Raw genomic sequence first — 17,066 nt, forward strand, 5'->3', positions numbered from 1 at the left:
ATATATAATATATATATATATATATATACACGTACATATAATAAATAGTATAATACAAATATCCGTATGTATTAGATAACAGAAAGGTATCTGCGATATGCGTACTGGAATGCAGATGATATAAACAAGCGTGCTTCGTATATAGATGAGATTTTCTGATCTTTTTACAACTGGTTTTTTAGTTGCAGAATCTAAGCAATAATAAAAGTTGCATAGTAAAAATGATAATCTATGTTGTCTAGAGTACATACATAACTTGTGTTGTATACACTAATAACGCCATAGAAGCCATATACAAGCGATTCTACTTGCACCAAACAGAAATACACAGGCCTGAATTTCCCCCAACCCTAAACCCTAAACCACTAACGGCAAACCCCTAAGTCTAAGCCCCAAAAGAGCAGTAGGCCCCCAGCGAAGGCTAGCAGCGGGGCAAGGCCAGATGATGTTGCGGAACTCCCGCAGAGACTAGGTCTAGGTTTTATGGTTTAGTGTTTAGCGTACAGTTGTTTGGATGATGGTCTAAAGTTGCAAGCACATAAATAAGGAACACGTTCGCCACCGAAACAACCCAGAAATGCTGCAAAGATTCACCCCATGTTTTACAGTTTAGGGTGTGCGGTTTAGGGCTTAGGGGTCTCACTGTAAGAGCGTCTTGTGTTGTGGGGCTGTTTAAAATCAGAGACAGGAAGGGCTTGGCAAGAGCAAGTTCGGCATCGGCAAAAGCGGGCCCCAGCAGCAGCACACGGGCATGCTCTTCTGCCTCTGCTGTAGGGCCCCCCAGCTTCTGCCGTCCCCACCACATAAGTGCTGCTGCACAAAGACATAATGCTGCCCTCCGTGTAGCTGTTACTTCTGCTGTTGCAAGTGCTCCTGCTCGTGTTGTTGATGACGGCGCTGCAGGTGCTGTTGCTGATACAGTTGCTGCAGCGGCGGCGCTGGCCTCTTGCTTTGTTCCTCCAGGAGCTGAAACTAAAGCCAGTGCTGCAACGGGGGCAGCAGTAGCACTCGCAGTTTCCTCTGCTAGGGGCCCCTTTACAGAGTGTGGTATACTTGGGGCCCCCTGGGGCCTCTCTTGCCTGGATGTCTGCTGCCCTTGGTCCTGCCGCCCATGCACACCTTCAGCATCAGACTGTTCCGAGATGCTTGATGGCAGCAAAGGATACAAAATAGGCAGCAGCAGCGGCAGAAATGGGCCCCAGACTTTTATTCCCGCTGCAACAATGCCAGTTTCTGCTGGCCCTGCAGTTGCAGCACAAGGTCCAGCAGCAGCAGAAGCAGCAGCAGCAAATGCAGAAGTGTCCGCCTTAAACCGGTTCAAGACAGCACCCAGAGCCTGCTCGCTTACGGCTTCATCAGTGGGGCCCAACGGTCCCCCTACCTCCCACAAACAACTCATTTTGTGCTGCTGCGCAGAACCTGCAAGGTCCCCCTCTGTTGTTGCGACCTCATCGTCAGTAGTTGCTGCTGTTGCTGCAGTTACTGCCTTCGTTGTCTCCGCTGTTGCTGATGTGACTGTTGTTGCTGCTGTTACTGCTGGTGCAGCAGCTGCTGCACCAGCAGCAGCTGCTGGTGCTGCTAAGCGGTGTAGGCGCCTGGAGGCATCAACTTCCCGAGTAGAAAACTGAGAAACCAATACCTTGAGGCTATTGCAGGGAGAAGAATAAGAATCATGCAGCTGCAGCAGCACCGGGAGGCAACAGCTAATAAGCTGCTTGGCAGGGAACCGCTGCAGCTGCTGGCTTGGCTGCTGCTGCCCTCGTTGTTGCTGCTGTTGTTGCAGCTGCAAGAGAGTCGCGAAGTCCCGGAAGTGAAGCAGCCCCAGTAGATCCTCCATTGTAAGGGACTGGGCAGCCCTAAACCCTAAGCCCTATCAGTGTAAGTCATGAACACCTTGGAGCGTCAACAGGAAAGAGGATTAAATTGCTGCTGTGTGCAGATGCACCTGCACCTGCAGCAGAAGCGGATGCTGCTGCTGCACAAACCGAAAAGCTAGCAATAGGATGGGAGTTGCTTCCGACTGGCGTTCGACATCGTGCATTCAGCTGAGGCATTCACTTGTAGCTGTTGCTGCTGCTGCAGGTACGCAGTGAAACGAAAGCAGGAAATCAGACCGAAAAAATGCAGAGGTGAAATTGCTTCCTAATTCTGGTATAAATTGGGTTAGAAACAAAAGTTTACAACTACGTGGGGCCCCCTGTTGAGCCGAAGGGGCCCCCCTGGGGGCACATCCAGGGGGGCCCGGTGATACCCTGGGGGCCCCCTAAGAAATTGACGCGGTTGAAAAAGTTACGTCGTTTTATTTTGCACGTGCTGATGTGCTTTTACAAAATAGTGAACTAGGCTTGAATTCTTATTTCCTTTCTGCGGTGAAAATCGACTGACGAAACCTCCAGTCTTCGGCTTTAGTCTCGGGGCCCTATTGGCAATTTTGAGACATAAACAACACACCCTAGATAATAAAATAATAAACCTTTCAACATTTGAGCTGTGCTTGGAACCTAGAGCTTAGGGTTTCGCGTCTAGGATATAGCTATGGTTGCTGCAGCAGCAGCAGAAGTGTGTCGTCGCTCCCCTGTTGTGCAAGGTGCAAGTACTGTATGTGGATGCCATGGGACGGCTATGAGGGCCCCACAGCAGTGACTGTCTCTGTCGCTTATTTCCTTTGCTCTCTTTGCGTTCGATGTTTGTTTATGCTCTCTCCTCATTTGCCCTTTGCTCTTGCGTTGACGTGTTTGTCGCTTTTCTGAGTCAAGAAGTCTAAACACTAAGCACTACACACTAAAGAGAGAAAGAGTACAAAAAGAGAAGAATTGATTAAGAGTACAAAGAGAGAATCGGAGGGCTAGAGCAAGCAAAGGAAGCCCTGAAGAGAGGAGGATCGCTTTCTGCCTTCTTCTTTTGTGAATTACACTTATAATATAAAATATAAATGCAACGCATTAGACACGACAAACAGAAAGTCGAAAATAGTGTGCAGTCAATGGAATGTAGACGATGCACGAACATGTTCACTGCCGTTGTCTCTCATGTAGGGGATTTAGTATTAAAACCTATTTAAAACCTATTCAGTGCGATAGTTCACACGGAATATGTATACAATTTACATGTCTGTATTACATATATTACCGTTCTTATAAATACTACAGATTTGGTAGATAGCCTGGAAAGGAGTGTTTGTGTGTTTGCATCCGTGCGTATATATTTATATAGATGTACTTTTATACTTTCAGCTATAATTTGTGCATCAATTCATCTACCCCGCAGTATGTGTATTTGCATTTACTTATGTACACATATCCAGCAGCAAGTGGCATCACATGCACTCTTCTTTTTGTCGCTGTCCCCCTCTCTGCCTCTTAGGAGAAGGTCCTGGGCCACAGTAGGGAGGAATGTGCAGAAGAGCTCGTCATAAGTCTTTCTGGAGCCCCAGGTGTAGTTGCTGCAAGAGGCGATATAAGAGAGAAGAGGAAAATGAAAGAGAAAAATCTGAACAAACAATAAAGTGGGAATCTGTATATATTTGGAAGCCAAGTCCACCTTAAAGGTCCCCCAGGGGCCCCCAAGGGATCCCTTAAGGTCCTCAAGGGGAGAGGGTTACTCCTTGCTGCTTCCTTATCCTTGAGGGTCCCCCCTTCCTGACGCTGGGGAAGATGCCGCAGCAGCAGGAGCAAACTGCTGCTGCTGCGGCTGCGGCTGCTGCTGCTGGGGCGACTCCCAGCTGCAGCGGTAAGAGCTGTCAGCAGCAGAGGACAGGTTTGACGAGCTGAGACTCCAGGGCGTATCCATGAGCGCTTCCCGCTGCTGCTGTTGTTGCTGTTGCTGCTGCTGCTGCGCGTCTTGTAGCAAGTGCTGCCAAGGACTAGCTCCTGGCGCGGCTTGCTGCCACACGGCCTGCGGGCTGCTGCTGCAGCTACTGAAGCAGCTGCTGCTGCTACTGCTGCTACTGCTGCTACTGCTGCAGCTGCTGCTACTACTACTACTGCTGCTGCTGCTACTGCTGCTGCTGCAGTGCGCAGGCAATTGCCTTGGCCTCTTCACACCCTTGCCTTTGGGGGCGTCAGGCCCCAGAAGACTTCTGTATAGAAACTGCGACAGAGAAAGGGCACCCCATGCGGCAGCATGGGGGCCCCTGGGGATCCCTCCCACCGCCTTTGAGGGTCCCCACGCTTCAGGCTGACTCCCTGCAGGAGGAAACCCGACAGCTCCTGAGGGAGCGAACCTGCTAATGGTGCTGCTGACGCTCATGCTGCTGCTGCTCGTGCTCGTGCTGCTGGAGCGGCTGCGTCTGGGCAAAGGAGCAGCCTTTTCTACTGCTGAGGAGCCCCTTTTGCAGCGGGTCGGGAGGCGCACGACAGTTGTCACGGTGGTTCCACCGGGAGCCCCTGCGGCCCCCCGCAGAGCCCCCAGGGGCCTCTTGAGGCAAACGAAGGGTTTGGGCTTCAACAAGGAAAACATGCAACGGGGAAGCAGCCGGCCTTCTGCTTCCTGCAGCAGCAAATGGAAAACATCCTCAATCCTCCCCTGCAGTAGCTGCAGCCCAGAAGACAGACGCACATCGATTTCGTCTGCTGCCGACAGCAGCACAGCAGCAGGAGCCGCTACTGCTGTTGCTGATGCTCCATCATCCTGCGTCTTGCCCCCCTCCCCACGTAGCTCCTGCATAGTTGCCTCGGAAATTTCATGCTGACCATCCCGCCGCTGCTGCAGCAGCAAGATACTTTCTGCTGCTCCTCGCAGCTGCTGCATGTAGCAGCACAGTTCAGCTGTACGCTGGGGGCAGGAAGCTGCTTGCCGCAACAGCATTAGCATCTCTTCCAGGAAGCCTTCGGGCTCTTCCCCAGCAGTGCCACTTGCTGTTGTTGGTGGCTCTACGGCTCCTCCTGCAGTCGCCGCTGCAGCAGCAGCAAGAGAGGACGGGGAGCTTGTCTTCACCGCAGTGTCCACTGCGTCTCCCTTTGCTAAAGCAGCAAGTCCGGAGGCTGCTACAGCGCTGCTGTTAGCAGCATCAACTGCAGCTCCCGCTGCTGCTTCCTCAGCAGGACCAGCAGGCGGCTCTGCCGCTGGCGCGATCGCTGCTGCAGAAATGCTAGCAGCAGAAGCGAATGGTCCGTTAGCCGCTTCCTCTGCTGTTCGAGGCCCCTGATAGGTGTCCAGATGCTGCTGCTTCTGTTGCTGCTGTGGTTGCTGTCTGCTTTGCTGCTCGTGTTCAAGGCCCTTAAGGAGGATGGGGAGGGTTTTAATCAAGGGATAGGGGCACCCTGGGCTGCGCATGCACTGGCGACGTGCACTCAGGGGACCTCTCCTTTCTGCTGTTGCTGCTGCTTGTGCTCTCCCTGCTGCCTCTCCAGCGGGGTTGGTCCCGTCTCCGTTGCAGTCTAGAACAGCTGAAGAACCTGTTGTTGCTGCTGTTGATGCTGCCGGTTTTGCGGCTGAGCAAGAAGCAGCAAGAGTGTTTTGTAGACACCTTAAGGCTTCTGCAATAGCTGCGCCATCACCAGCAAGATGCGCAGCAATACGTCGCGTGACTCTCCCCACAATTTCTTCGGCTGAGGAACCTGCTGCTGCTGCTGCTTCCGCCAATGTTGCTTCTGCATCCGCACTTTCAGGCGCCCCGCTGCCGTTCCCCTCCCCTTTGCTACTGCGCTGGTGTGCCTCGTGCTCATGCTTTTCCTGCCGCCGCTGTAAAATACCCCTACGCATAGCCGCAGGGTGCAGGTGAGTATCTGGCCAGAAGGGTGCTGCTTCTGTGACCGTTGCTGCTGCTGCTGCACATCTGTTGCAGTCGTCGGCGAAGGCTTTTGATGCGGCCTCAGCCTGCCGCAACAGCTGTTCCCAGTCCTCTTCTACAGCACTTGAATCTGCTGGTGCTGCTGGTGCGAGTGTTATATCTGCATTGGCACCTGCTGTTGCTGCTGCTTCGGGACCGTGAGCTGCAATCGTCAGGCCAAGCCTGCGGATTGCAACCTCCACCATCTGCACTGATTCTTCCGCTCCTTCAAAAACAAAAGCTGCACTATCGTGCAGTGCAGCAGCGGGGGCGCCTTCGGAGGGGCCCTGAAGGGCCCCCCCAACTCCGCCAATGCACCGTTTGCTGCTGCAGATGCGTCCCCATGACAGGTGCTGAGGTGCATAGGCAGGTGCAACAGCAACTCGAGCAGACACATGCAGCAAAGCTTCCCTAGCTGCGGCGAATTCAGTCTCGGCTGCCCCCTGGGGCCCCTCTGGTGGACCCCCGAGGCATTCCAGCTGTTCATGCTGACGAGCATCAAGCGGAGGCTGAATACCACCAGAAATAGCACAATTAACACCAAACTCCTCTCCGCGTAACAAGACGCTGCTGCTGCTCTTGCTGTTGCTGCTGCTTGCACGGGCGCAGGTGTCACAACGGCCGCGGCCCCAAGGCGCGCTGCAGAACTTGCCGTTTGGCAATCCAATGTCATCCACAGGAGCAGATGCTGCTGATGCTGCCATTCCTGTTGCTACTGCTGTTTCTGTTGTTGGCGTGGCTGACGTGGCAGAAGCAGCGGCAGGAGCAGAGGCAGCAGTGGCTGTAAGCACGGCAGCAGTTGCAGCTGATGCAACATCTGCAACAGGCGCAGGCGAAGCATCACCTCTAACAGCGGCAAGTACTGCATCCACAGAAATACGGGGTGCAACACAAACGTGGGCAGCAGCAGCAGCATGTGCGCCGCCAGCAGCAGGTACAGCACCAGCAACTGGGGCTGCATTACCTATTGGCGCTCCAGCAGCTCGCATAGTAGAACCTTTCTCTACAGCTAAATGCGTTGTCTGTTGTGGCTGCTGTTGAATCTGTGGCAGCTGGTGCTGTACTCGATGCTGGTGAATCTGTTGTTGCTGCTTCGGCTGCATCTGCTGCTGCTGTTGCTGCTTCATCTGCTGCTGCACGTGCATGGGCTGCTGCGGTTTCTTCGTTGCTGCACGCTCTTGCCTCTGCTGCAGCTGCCGTGCTGGCCGTTGCAGTTGTTGCTGTTGCGCTTGTTGTTGCTGCTCCAGTTGCTGCTGCTGCGCTGCCCGGAGTAGTTTCAGTTGGTGCTGCTGCTGCTGCAGGTGCTGTAGTTGTTGCTGTTGCTGCTGCTGCTGAAGCAGTTGTATTTGAGTCTGCAGTAGCTGCAGTTGCTGGTGTTGCTTCTGTCGCAGCTGTTGCTGCTGTTGCAGTTGCTGCTGCAGCTGTTGTTGCTGCGGTAGCTGTTGTTGCTGCTGCTGCAGCAGCAGTTGCTGCATGAGCTGCTGCTGCTGCTGCTGCAGCTGTGTTCCATGCTGCAGCGGCAAAGAGGTCGCGAATTGCTGCAAGGCGGCGAGTCGCGGGGCTCCTCCAAGAGGGGGCGCTGAGGGAACACCTGGGGCCCGCATTTGCTGCTTGGCAGCAGCAGCGGCAGCAGCAGCAGCAGCAGGTGAGGCCCAAGGTGAGAAGAGAGCAGTAAGAGGCTCCGTATGAGTTTTGCTGGAAACAGCTGAAGAAGAATTGAGGGGGGCTCCGAGGGACCCTAATGGTACTCCTGTTGATGCAGCTTCGGGTGCTGTTGGTGTTGCTGTTGTTGTTGCTGCTGCCGCTGTTGTTGTTGGTCTTGATGAGGTGGACTGCGTCTGCACGCCACGTGTGAGGGGCCCTGGGGTCCCAGCACCCCCCAGAAGCTTGGCGTCTCGCAGCCCCAAAGGAACTTCAAGCGAGGCCCCTAAGGGGACCCCTAAGGGGGCCCCCAGGGAGGTTCCCAGGGGGGCTCCTACGGGGGAGCTGAAGCAATCATCTACGGATGCTACTGGGGGCCCCGCTGATTCTGTAGAAGGCACCAAACCACGGCTGAGGCAGCGCATCAGCTGCTCAACTCTACCTAAATCGGAGTCATTGGCTGCTGCTGCGGCTGTTGCTGGTGCTGCTGTTGATGCTGGTGCTCGTGCTGGTGCTGCAGTTTGCAGTTGCGAAGGCACTCCTACTGATACGCATTTTGCTGCTTGTGCTGCTGCTGCTGTGTCTGCAGCTGGCGGACACGTGAATCCTGTACGGGGCGAATCGGCAGTAGCAGCAGCAGCAGCAAGAGGAGGCCCCTGTATATTCGCCACGCATTGTCTAGCGGGGGCTTGCGGGGGACCGCCAGGCACCTGAGATACTCGCAAGTGTTCTGCTGCAACCGGAGCCCCCAAGAAGGTAGGGAATACTACTGATGCATTCTCAAGTTGGGGACTTCCCCGGCAGAAGGCTGTTGCAGTTAGGCTCCCCCCGCCTATGAGGGGAGCTAGCCCGGGTGGGCTCTTGAAATGGAGCGCAGCATCTGGTGGGGCCCCGCCAAGAGGAGGCAGCAGCCCCAGAAAACCACCAAGGGGCCCAGGAGAAGCAGCTGCTCCCGTCTGAGCGGCAACAGAGGAGGGGCCCCTGCTCCCTGGGGGCAGAGGGCCCCTTGGCCTGGCCTGTTGCAGACCCGCCCGTTCTGCCGCGGCGGACTGCAGCGCAGCGGAGGCAACCGAGAGTCGCGCAGCAGCAGCGGCAACTTGTGCAGACACGCCTGCAGCAGATGGCAGGAGTAGGCCTTGCGGGCCCCTAGGGGAGCTAGAGACGATAGGGGGGGGCCCCTGCGGCTGCTGCGGTAAGAATCCCAAAGAAGCAGGGGGAGGGGGGCCCTCCATGAGTGCCTAGGTTGACGGGGGGCGAGCCCCCGCAGGGGCAGCCTGAGAAGGCCCAGGGGGCCCCTACGCCCCCGTGCAGAGGTGTGGCAGCAGGGGGGCCCCCCAGCATCTGAAGCACTGAAGAGGCCCCTGAAAAGCTTAAAGAAGCAGAAGGGGCAGCAGAACCCCTGCGGAGACGAGAAAAATAGAACAAAAAGCAAGAGAGAAAGACAGGATTACATATATGCAACTTTCAAGCCATGCAAACACAACACAACACACACTGCCGAGCTGTACGAACACACCCAACCAACACACCCACCCCTACACCGTTGCTTTGATCTCTTCCAAAGAAATAAATTCCAAAAACTTGACGCGAAAAAGTACATTCGAACACTCCTTGCTGCTTTGCGGAAGGGGGCCCTGCGGTGTACATGCAACGGCAGTAGCAGCAGCTGCTGCTGCAGCCAGCTGCCGCAAGCGCATCGTGCTGCTGCGCAGTGCTCCCTTCTTTCTTACAACACAAAGGAACCAGCCATTTTAAGAATTTGGACGTTTAAGTATGTGTTATTATTTTTGTTTTAGACTTGTTTAAGTAAGTTTGGGGGGTTTTCAATTTACACACCGAAAACCAAAAAGGAGGGCCGTCACCCCGTTGCCTGACCTGCAGCTGCCACCATCCACACTAGCAGCAGACACTCCTTCTGTGTCTCGGGTTAGAAACCAGGTATATCAATGCGTTACAGGCTTCGTAACAGCATAGAGAACAAACTTTTAGGGCCATGCCACTTACAAATGCTGGAAATAAGGGCAGAGGCCTGCTGTTCGTACCGACCCCCCTTCCCCTTTCGCCTAGGGGCCCCGAAGCATATAAATATGAACATGAATGTGTAACATGGGGGAATAATCAGGGAACTGCAACAACAACTAAACTTGTAACAAGCGGTTTTAGGGGTCGAACACACTTTAGGTTGGAGCATAGGCAAGTAGCCCCAAGGAGACAGAGCCCTGATAGGGACGATTAAAAGTGCAGGCGTACGATGATCACCAGTTCAGTATTTTTCGGAAGTCCACTTGTTGATGCAGTCAAGCATGGGGGAGTAGTTTATTTCTCGGCCACCAAAGACAGCAGGGCGTTTTCTGCTGTGGTTTGTGGTTTTGTGGTCTCATCCAAATCTTACACGCCATTCCACTGTTCCGTAGTTTATCGTGTATAAGGAGGAAAACAAGAGGAGCACATCACACCTTCATTTTGCCATGGATCTAGAATCCCGATGGTAGGGGAGCTAGCTGCTTGCCCCCTCTGCTGCAGCTGGTGGCACACCTCAATGCTGCCACTTTTGCTGCTACTGTCCCTGCAGTATCCGTCAATCTTGCCGTTGCAGGTAAATATATGCATATACACGTGAGGAGGCATAGTTCAAAATCTTACTGCTGTATACAATACGTGCAATGCAGATACATGAGACCCTTCTCCCTAGACCACGGAAGACATACCACGGAAGCACACATGCATAGAAACATATATATTATATCTAGGGGCGTGCATGTACGCATATGTGGATATTCGTTCCTTTACATGAATTTACAATATGGCCATAGGCGTGGTTGTGTTATGTACTGATGTAGGACAGCTATGACTGGCTACGTATTAAATTTTGAGCACGGATGCAGGTTTGTTTAAAGCATGCATTCATTCACCTCCTTTTTTTGGGAAAGATGTGTACTTTTTTTGGCAGGTCTATTATTCATTCAGTGTAAGTAAACAAAATATACTTTTATTGCGTCTATTGCCTTTATTTTCAGACCGCAACAATTGCTACGGTCATAAAACATGACAGACTGTCATGTTTTATGACCGTAGCACTATCTCTGTATTGCAGCGGTACTCTTATTATGATTTCGATTACTATTGTTGCTATTCTTATTACTATTCTCACTATTTCCACTACAGCTCTTATGGAGGTGCTATTTTTGTTCGTTCCGTTTTTGCTAATATTCTAGTGTGCAATTATTATTATTCGGTTGTATTTCTGGCAGTGGTTACATTCCTGTCTTTCCCGTTGGACTTGTAGTATCTTATATTGCCCATTCTACAGAGCAGAGCATAGTTATAGTGCTATTATCCCCATTAATATTGGCACTACCATTAGTAGTATCAATGCCATTAATACTAGTGTTGCGCCATTCCATATAAGAACAACGGGGACGTTTATGATAAAAATGATGCAATAATACTGGGCAGCAGCCCTCCTTTGTGTGTGCATAGTGTTCTTCCCTTATTAAAGGGACTATCGCAATATTATTGTATTGCTGTTATCATTATTTAATTACTACTCTGTTGCTGCTCTTACCCTTTCTGTTTCTATCTTCCTTGCGGTTTTTCCGTTTTCCGTGAGATCCCCTCACTGCTCGTAGCCATGAAACGTGCAGCATGGAGAATTGAAGCATTTCCTACGCAGTTTTTCAATTATATTTTATTTGTCTATTAATATCCGTTTTCGTTGTAGTTGCAATTATGTTTATGGCTACCATTCGAACTGCTCTCATTGCTGTTGCATTCGAAAGAATTATTAGCTATCGTTGCAACAAACCTGATTTATGCAATACCTATTGTTGCTGTTTCCGTGTTCTGCTCCTGTCGCTCACAGTATTCAACAGTTGCATGTCGTTATTGTTTAGGTTTGAGGGGTCCGTGGATTATTCATATTATTCCTTTCGGGGGGAATCAAAACCGTTATACCAGGAAGCCCACGAGGCTCGTCTGTGGCACCTGTGCCTAAAACAACTACCTCCACGAGCCGCTGCCCGCCAGCATAAAGCCATAAAAGCTAATCATGAAACTTTGGAGACCCATAAATGGCCTTGATTAGCTTAGGTTTTGAATTTTATGTTTAACTGTGGAGTTAACACACTGTGCAGTTGTGCCTTCAATTAGGTGTTGCCCCCCCGACATGGGGACGACAGTAACCGCAAGAGAGTGATGTGTAAGTACACCACACATGCACAGTACTCAGTACTTGAAACATGAGGCAAACGTGATTTAAACAAGTGCCTCTGCACGAGAATACGAATGACCGGAGTGTCGATACATCGGCTGAGGGGGCTGCTGGGTGTGGCACGCTTGTCCGGTGAACAATGTAATTGAAATGCAGTGTCAAAAAGGAAATAAGTATATATCTCAACAGATAATATAAAGGGGCTTCTAAAATGGCTATTGGATTGGAACAGCCTACTCAAAAGAACTGTGCTGCATCCAGCGAGCAGCGGGCAGGGCGCTGCTGTGCGCGTGTGCATTTTGTGTGTGGTGTCTGTGGGCTCCTGTATTTACCTTCATTGAAATAACTACCATAGGGCTATAAGGAATGTATCTGATTATATTTACAGAATTCGCTTGATAGACATCACATAGAAAGAGACGAGACAAGGCGACAGCGCTGCGTCGCAGCGCCACGCCGCGCAGCTGTAGTCACCTGCGGCCCGAATGGGGTGTACATGCACGCTTTCCCCCGTCTCCTGCTGGATATTGTGCATGCGAGCACGAAATTAGGTGAAACAAAAACAGAGGAGGGGTAGACAGAACATACTTCTTAACTGGTAAGTTTTTTTGAGGCATCTCTGTGTTTGCTATAGGATTCGGTTGCTGCTGGTTGCCGTTCCGCTGTTCCTCAAGATGAAGCATTTGTTCAACACCCTGGTGGGAGTGGTTGTCCTTGCAGTAGCTGCTGCAGCTAATGAGGAGGTGGCGCAGGATGCAACTTCTCAGCTCGCTGTGGAGATCAGCCCTGAGGAGCTGGTGGCAATCCAACAAGATGCTAACTCTGAGCCCCGACTTTTCTTTCCCCTGGGGGGTCTGGTGTCTGCAAAGTTGGCGATGCTGAAGGGTCTACAGTCTCCCTTCGCAGCTCCTGCTGCTCCTAAAAACGTGCACATTCACCACACAGCCTACGTACAGCCTCCCCCGCCACAGCACCACCACCACCACAGCGAACACCACCACCATAACGAACACCACCACCACCACCCCCATCACCACCACCACCACCCCCATCACCACCACCATCACCCTGACCACCACCACCACCACCATCACCCTGACCACCACCACCACCACCACCACCCTGACCACCACCACCACCACCACCACCCAGACCATCACTACCACCACCACCACCCAGACCACCACCACCATCACCACCATCCCCACGGTTACTACCCCCCTCCTCCACCCCCTCACCATCACTACCACCACCACCCCCATTCTGGACACCATCACTACTACCGCGAAGACGCCTCTCAGCAGCAGGAGCAGCAACAGGAGCAGCAGGAACAGGAACAGCAACCAATCGAGAACTAAAGGAGCAACAACAAAAAGCGGGAGAGACACACGATTGCTCAGGTAGCAGCAGCAAAACCGATAAAAGTCGGCCTGCCACCACCGCCACTCATGGTGTTCATATTTAATTCCTTCTCTCGTTTCAGGCAGCACCTTGAAGCTCGTCTCTACTCTGCTGATAAAGCACAAGAGCCTCAATCAGTCACGCCACCGCAGGTCCTTCTCCCCTTGGGTAGACCCCAGGAGGTTTGAAAGGTTTACGCAGCAGCTGCAGCAGCAGCTGCTGCAGCACCAGCTCCAGCAGCACAGGCTACATTGGCAGCTGCTGTTTCTGCTGTACAACAGCCGCATCCGCTCCGGCGGCGGCAGGTCCACCCTGTGTGGGCTCTGGTATTTCTCCAAACCGCTTTTTTTCCTCATTCTCGTGCACAAAGCCGTAACCCCTAGGATGGTAGGCATAAAATTGTAGGCATGACAGAGAGTGGGCCGGCGTCAGCATGATGCGTGAAAGCTTGTCTACAGTAGATTAGGGCATCTGCATATTAACATATAAACGGGGCAGTGATGCACACGTTATGCAAAGGAGCGTGCATTCTGTTGTTCGTTAGACTGGTCTTCTTTGGTTTATTGATAGCAGCTGCAGCCCGTTCTGCCTGGTCGACACTGCCCCATAAGGGAACGGAACTGAGGGAGGGATGCAGAGTTAAACTGACTTAACATGCCGCGGTAGTTGCGGCTATTTTATGCGCTAGGAGAGGCGACAGGCGTCGCACGTACCGGTGTCCGAAGACATTTTACAACTGTTCGCGGAATGTCTGCTGTTCATAGAAAGCAATGGGAGCAATGCCAGCTAGGCAGGGGTGCATGCCAAATATAACACGGGGAGGGGCTAGTCACTAAGCCCTACATTCCTAGTTCTAAACAAAATTGGAGGTACAGAAGCAATAAGGGGGAGTTCTGGGGGTTATCAAAACCATCTGTTGCTTCAACAGCTGCTTCTGCTGCAGTTGTTGCTGCCGCTGCTGCATTTCTACTATGTCTAGAGTTCACTTGGGAGCATCGCTGTCGCTTCCTTCTGGTGCTGCTGCTGCTGTTTTTCTGGTCCTTTTTCTGGAAGATATGGTGGACGACGAGGGGAGATAATGCTTTTGCTGCTGCTGCTGCTGCCTCTCAGCCAACGCATGCCTCTCTACCCCTGACGTGCCGTCGACAAGTCGAGTTCTGTTCAACCAAGAGCATCAACAAGAACAAGCAAAAGAATCTACACACTCTGTGAACCTAACCGACAAAGAAACCGTGCAGAGAAGAAGACAGGTGAATGCTGGCACGATAATCGGTGGTCGTTGCAGTATACAGAGAAATTAAACATAGAGCATACAAATAAGGAAATAAATTAAACGATTAATATACATCAACGGTTCCACTTGATAGACGGACAATCAATTTTCGGTTGCCTTTACTGTTGCCTCCACTTTCTTCCTTTTCTTTCAATTGGTCCAACGACAACAGAAGAAAGCCAACAAGTGAACAAGACTAAAAGAATAAACCAATACATATATGAAAGCATAAATGAAACGGAACACATCTGAGTGAATAAGCCGGACCACGAAGGCAAATAATTTGTCAGAAGTGAACAATGACAGCTAGTATATCGAACTAAACGATTAAAGACACAAAGCACATTACCTGAACAAAACATCAGCATTGGAGAACATTCCTTCTTTTAAGGAGACGATAATAAACTGCGATGAAGGAAACTGCGTTTTAATCATGCTACCTGTCACAGCAGTCACCCAAGATTCCATCAAATATATTGAACTCTTTAGGTGTATCTACAGCTAGAAGCCAATTCAATGCACCAATTAACGCAGCCAACCCGTGCAGCAGCAGCAACAGGAGCCGCCTTTTCCCCCATGGAAACTTTGTGTGCTGCTCCGGCGTTTCGGACTAGCACGCCTACTGCTGCCATTATTGGGTGCTGCTTCCGCTGTTGCTGCTGCTGTGTCATTGTGTGTGTTCGTTTGGTGCAGCATCTGGTATTTATGGGTAGCTGTACCGATATTTTGGGTGTGGGAAAGATCCAGCGCTGCATCGACTTCGTCGAGAATGTACACTGGAGCAGGTTTAAATTTGAGCAGAGCCAAAATCAGGGAAAGAGCCAAAAGTGAACGCTGACCGCCAGACAGCTCCGAAAGCGATTCCTTCCACTTGTGGTGAAACGCAATCTGCAAAACCAGGCAGCTCCACAATAGTAGTGTACTAATAAGAACAAAAGTAACCGCGAAAACGGCAAAACGAAGTAACATAGACTACTCTGAAAAGCTAATCCTTCCACATGTGTTGAAATGTAGTGTACAAACAACCTCTAGTAGTTCAACGAATACTTGCAGCAATATTAATGACACCAACAATAGCAAAACATTATGGTAATGCCAATAACAACGATAATAATACTAACGATAATAGTGAACAAAAACACAAAAAAAATGTACAATGAAACTTTAACATTAATAATGATGATAGTAATGTTGTTGCCAAGTGTTTATTAACAGGGTATCATTATTATTGTCGTAATAACAATAAATTAATATTTTTGTAAGCCTTACAATAGCGATACATACTGTTCGTAATGATGATCAGGAAGAATGGATAGAAACGAACAGTATATGGAAGAAAGGCATCATAGAAACAGGTACTTTCAAATTCCAGAAGAAGCAAACCCACAACCAGAACAAATCAAACGAGCCCTTCTAAAAAGGACCAGGACAGGGAAATGTTTTGGCGTTTACACACTAAGCAACAACACAACAGCTTCGGAATTACCTTCATTTCCAGACCCTTCATTAAATCCTTTTCGTCCGCTTGCACAAGTTTAGCCTGTGCGTTAGGGAGCAGCTGCTCGAAGATGGCTGAAAAGTTCGCATCAACAAGCCGCCAAGTGTTCTTCAGTGAGTTTTGTTTTTTCTCATCAAGAGAAACGATCACCTCCCGGATCTTCTCCTGCAGATGCGTGAGGCCACAACACAAGCCAAGGCGAATAACCAATATGAGTGTAAAATGGAAGAAACAACAACACTGCGACAAACAAAAAAAGGTGAACAGTAACAGCAAAGAAACACAAACACTGCAAACAACAAAGCAGAAACGCAACCCCAACGACAAGAAAGGCAGAAGAACACACCCAGAAAGAGCAGTGCTCCAGCAGCAAGAAACACAATACCAGCAACGGTGCAGCAACGAAAGAAGGACCAGCATAGCAGGCGGCAAACGCAAAGCAGACAGCAGGCGAAGAACAATCAGTATAGAAGCGCAGAAGAAAGATTGCAGCAGGCGAGCCCAAAACACTGTTGCACCAAGGACAACACGACCGCCGGCGCAGCCTGCGTGCGCCAGAATCTCCTGCAAATCACATCTGAGTGGCTGCCACTTGACGAACTGTAATGGAGAAAGAAATGATGTAAAATACTATCAGCAAAAGTACCCTATCTGCTTCCACCTGCGCCTTGCGCTTTAGGAGAGTTTGCAGTTCGGCCTCCGTCTTTTCAAGCAAAGCAGCAGCGGAACTGTTGATATTCTTTTTCAGCTTTTCCGTGTCTGTCCTCAGCTGCTGAATCCGCTGGCGAACCGCTGAAGCGACACACAGGAAGCAGCCAAGCAGCAAAGTTCAAGCTGAAGCGGATTAGAAGGGTAAAAGGCGATAATAGGCTCTTGAAGCAGCTCCAGGGAAATGAGCAAACGAGAAACAAATAAAACCACAAGCAACAGAGAGCACCAGATTCCACTCTGTAGCAGCCTAAAAGCAGTAACGCAGCAGCATCTACAATGATAAGAGCTAACTTTCAGGACGGAGTTGCTTGAAGTCGTATGGAGTTCCACTTTCGTTGAACTTGGGCTCCTCTGCTAACAGCCATTCGTGCGCTGACAGCAGCTGCTTCACTTCCTGCAGCAGAAGCGGCAGAAGCAAATGAGAGAAAAAGCTCTAAAGGGAACCATCAGCAACTTTGTGCCCCTTACGAAGTGCACGCAACGATGTTAATACATCATACATATAATATACGCATATAATAACACTACTTATACACTATATATATATATATATATATATATA

At 50.8% G+C, this 17,066-nt stretch overlaps 4 protein-coding genes across 4 annotated transcripts; 1 reads left to right on the forward strand and 3 right to left on the reverse strand.

Moving 5' to 3' along the window:
• Nucleotides 1-270: 270 nt before the first annotated feature.
• Nucleotides 271-1,837, reverse strand: EMWEY_00042650 (hypothetical protein; the record flags this gene model as incomplete). Its single annotated transcript, XM_013482782.1, has 2 exons — nucleotides 271-333; nucleotides 644-1,837. 2 exons carry the CDS (start codon nucleotides 1,835-1,837, stop codon nucleotides 271-273), a joined length of 1,257 nt encoding a protein of 418 aa, XP_013338236.1.
• Nucleotides 1,838-3,615: 1,778 nt separating this feature from the next.
• EMWEY_00042660 (hypothetical protein, conserved) lies at nucleotides 3,616-8,643 on the reverse strand (the record flags this gene model as incomplete). Its single annotated transcript, XM_013482783.1, has 1 exon — nucleotides 3,616-8,643. One exon carries the CDS (start codon nucleotides 8,641-8,643, stop codon nucleotides 3,616-3,618), a length of 5,028 nt encoding a protein of 1,675 aa, XP_013338237.1.
• Nucleotides 8,644-12,295: 3,652 nt separating this feature from the next.
• EMWEY_00042670 (hypothetical protein, conserved) lies at nucleotides 12,296-12,979 on the forward strand (the record flags this gene model as incomplete). The annotated part of the gene is made up of 1 exon (XM_013482784.1): nucleotides 12,296-12,979. The coding sequence occupies one exon, from the start codon at nucleotides 12,296-12,298 to the stop codon at nucleotides 12,977-12,979; it is 684 nt and encodes a 227-aa protein (XP_013338238.1).
• A 1,025-nt stretch (nucleotides 12,980-14,004) lies between these two features.
• Nucleotides 14,005-16,855, reverse strand: EMWEY_00042680 (hypothetical protein, conserved; the record flags this gene model as incomplete). The annotated part of the gene is made up of 6 exons (XM_013482785.1): nucleotides 14,005-14,179; nucleotides 14,645-14,735; nucleotides 15,015-15,183; nucleotides 15,782-15,958; nucleotides 16,440-16,585; nucleotides 16,796-16,855. Coding segments are annotated over 6 exons (818 nt in total), but the record flags the coding sequence as incomplete, so codon positions are not given.
• Between the last annotated feature and the right edge of the window lie 211 nt (nucleotides 16,856-17,066).

The sequence above is a fragment of the Eimeria maxima genome, genomic scaffold, assembly GCF_000499605.1.
Source record: "Eimeria maxima Weybridge genomic scaffold, Emw_scaff768, whole genome shotgun sequence".
In the NCBI taxonomy this organism is placed as follows: domain Eukaryota; phylum Apicomplexa; class Conoidasida; order Eucoccidiorida; family Eimeriidae; genus Eimeria; species Eimeria maxima.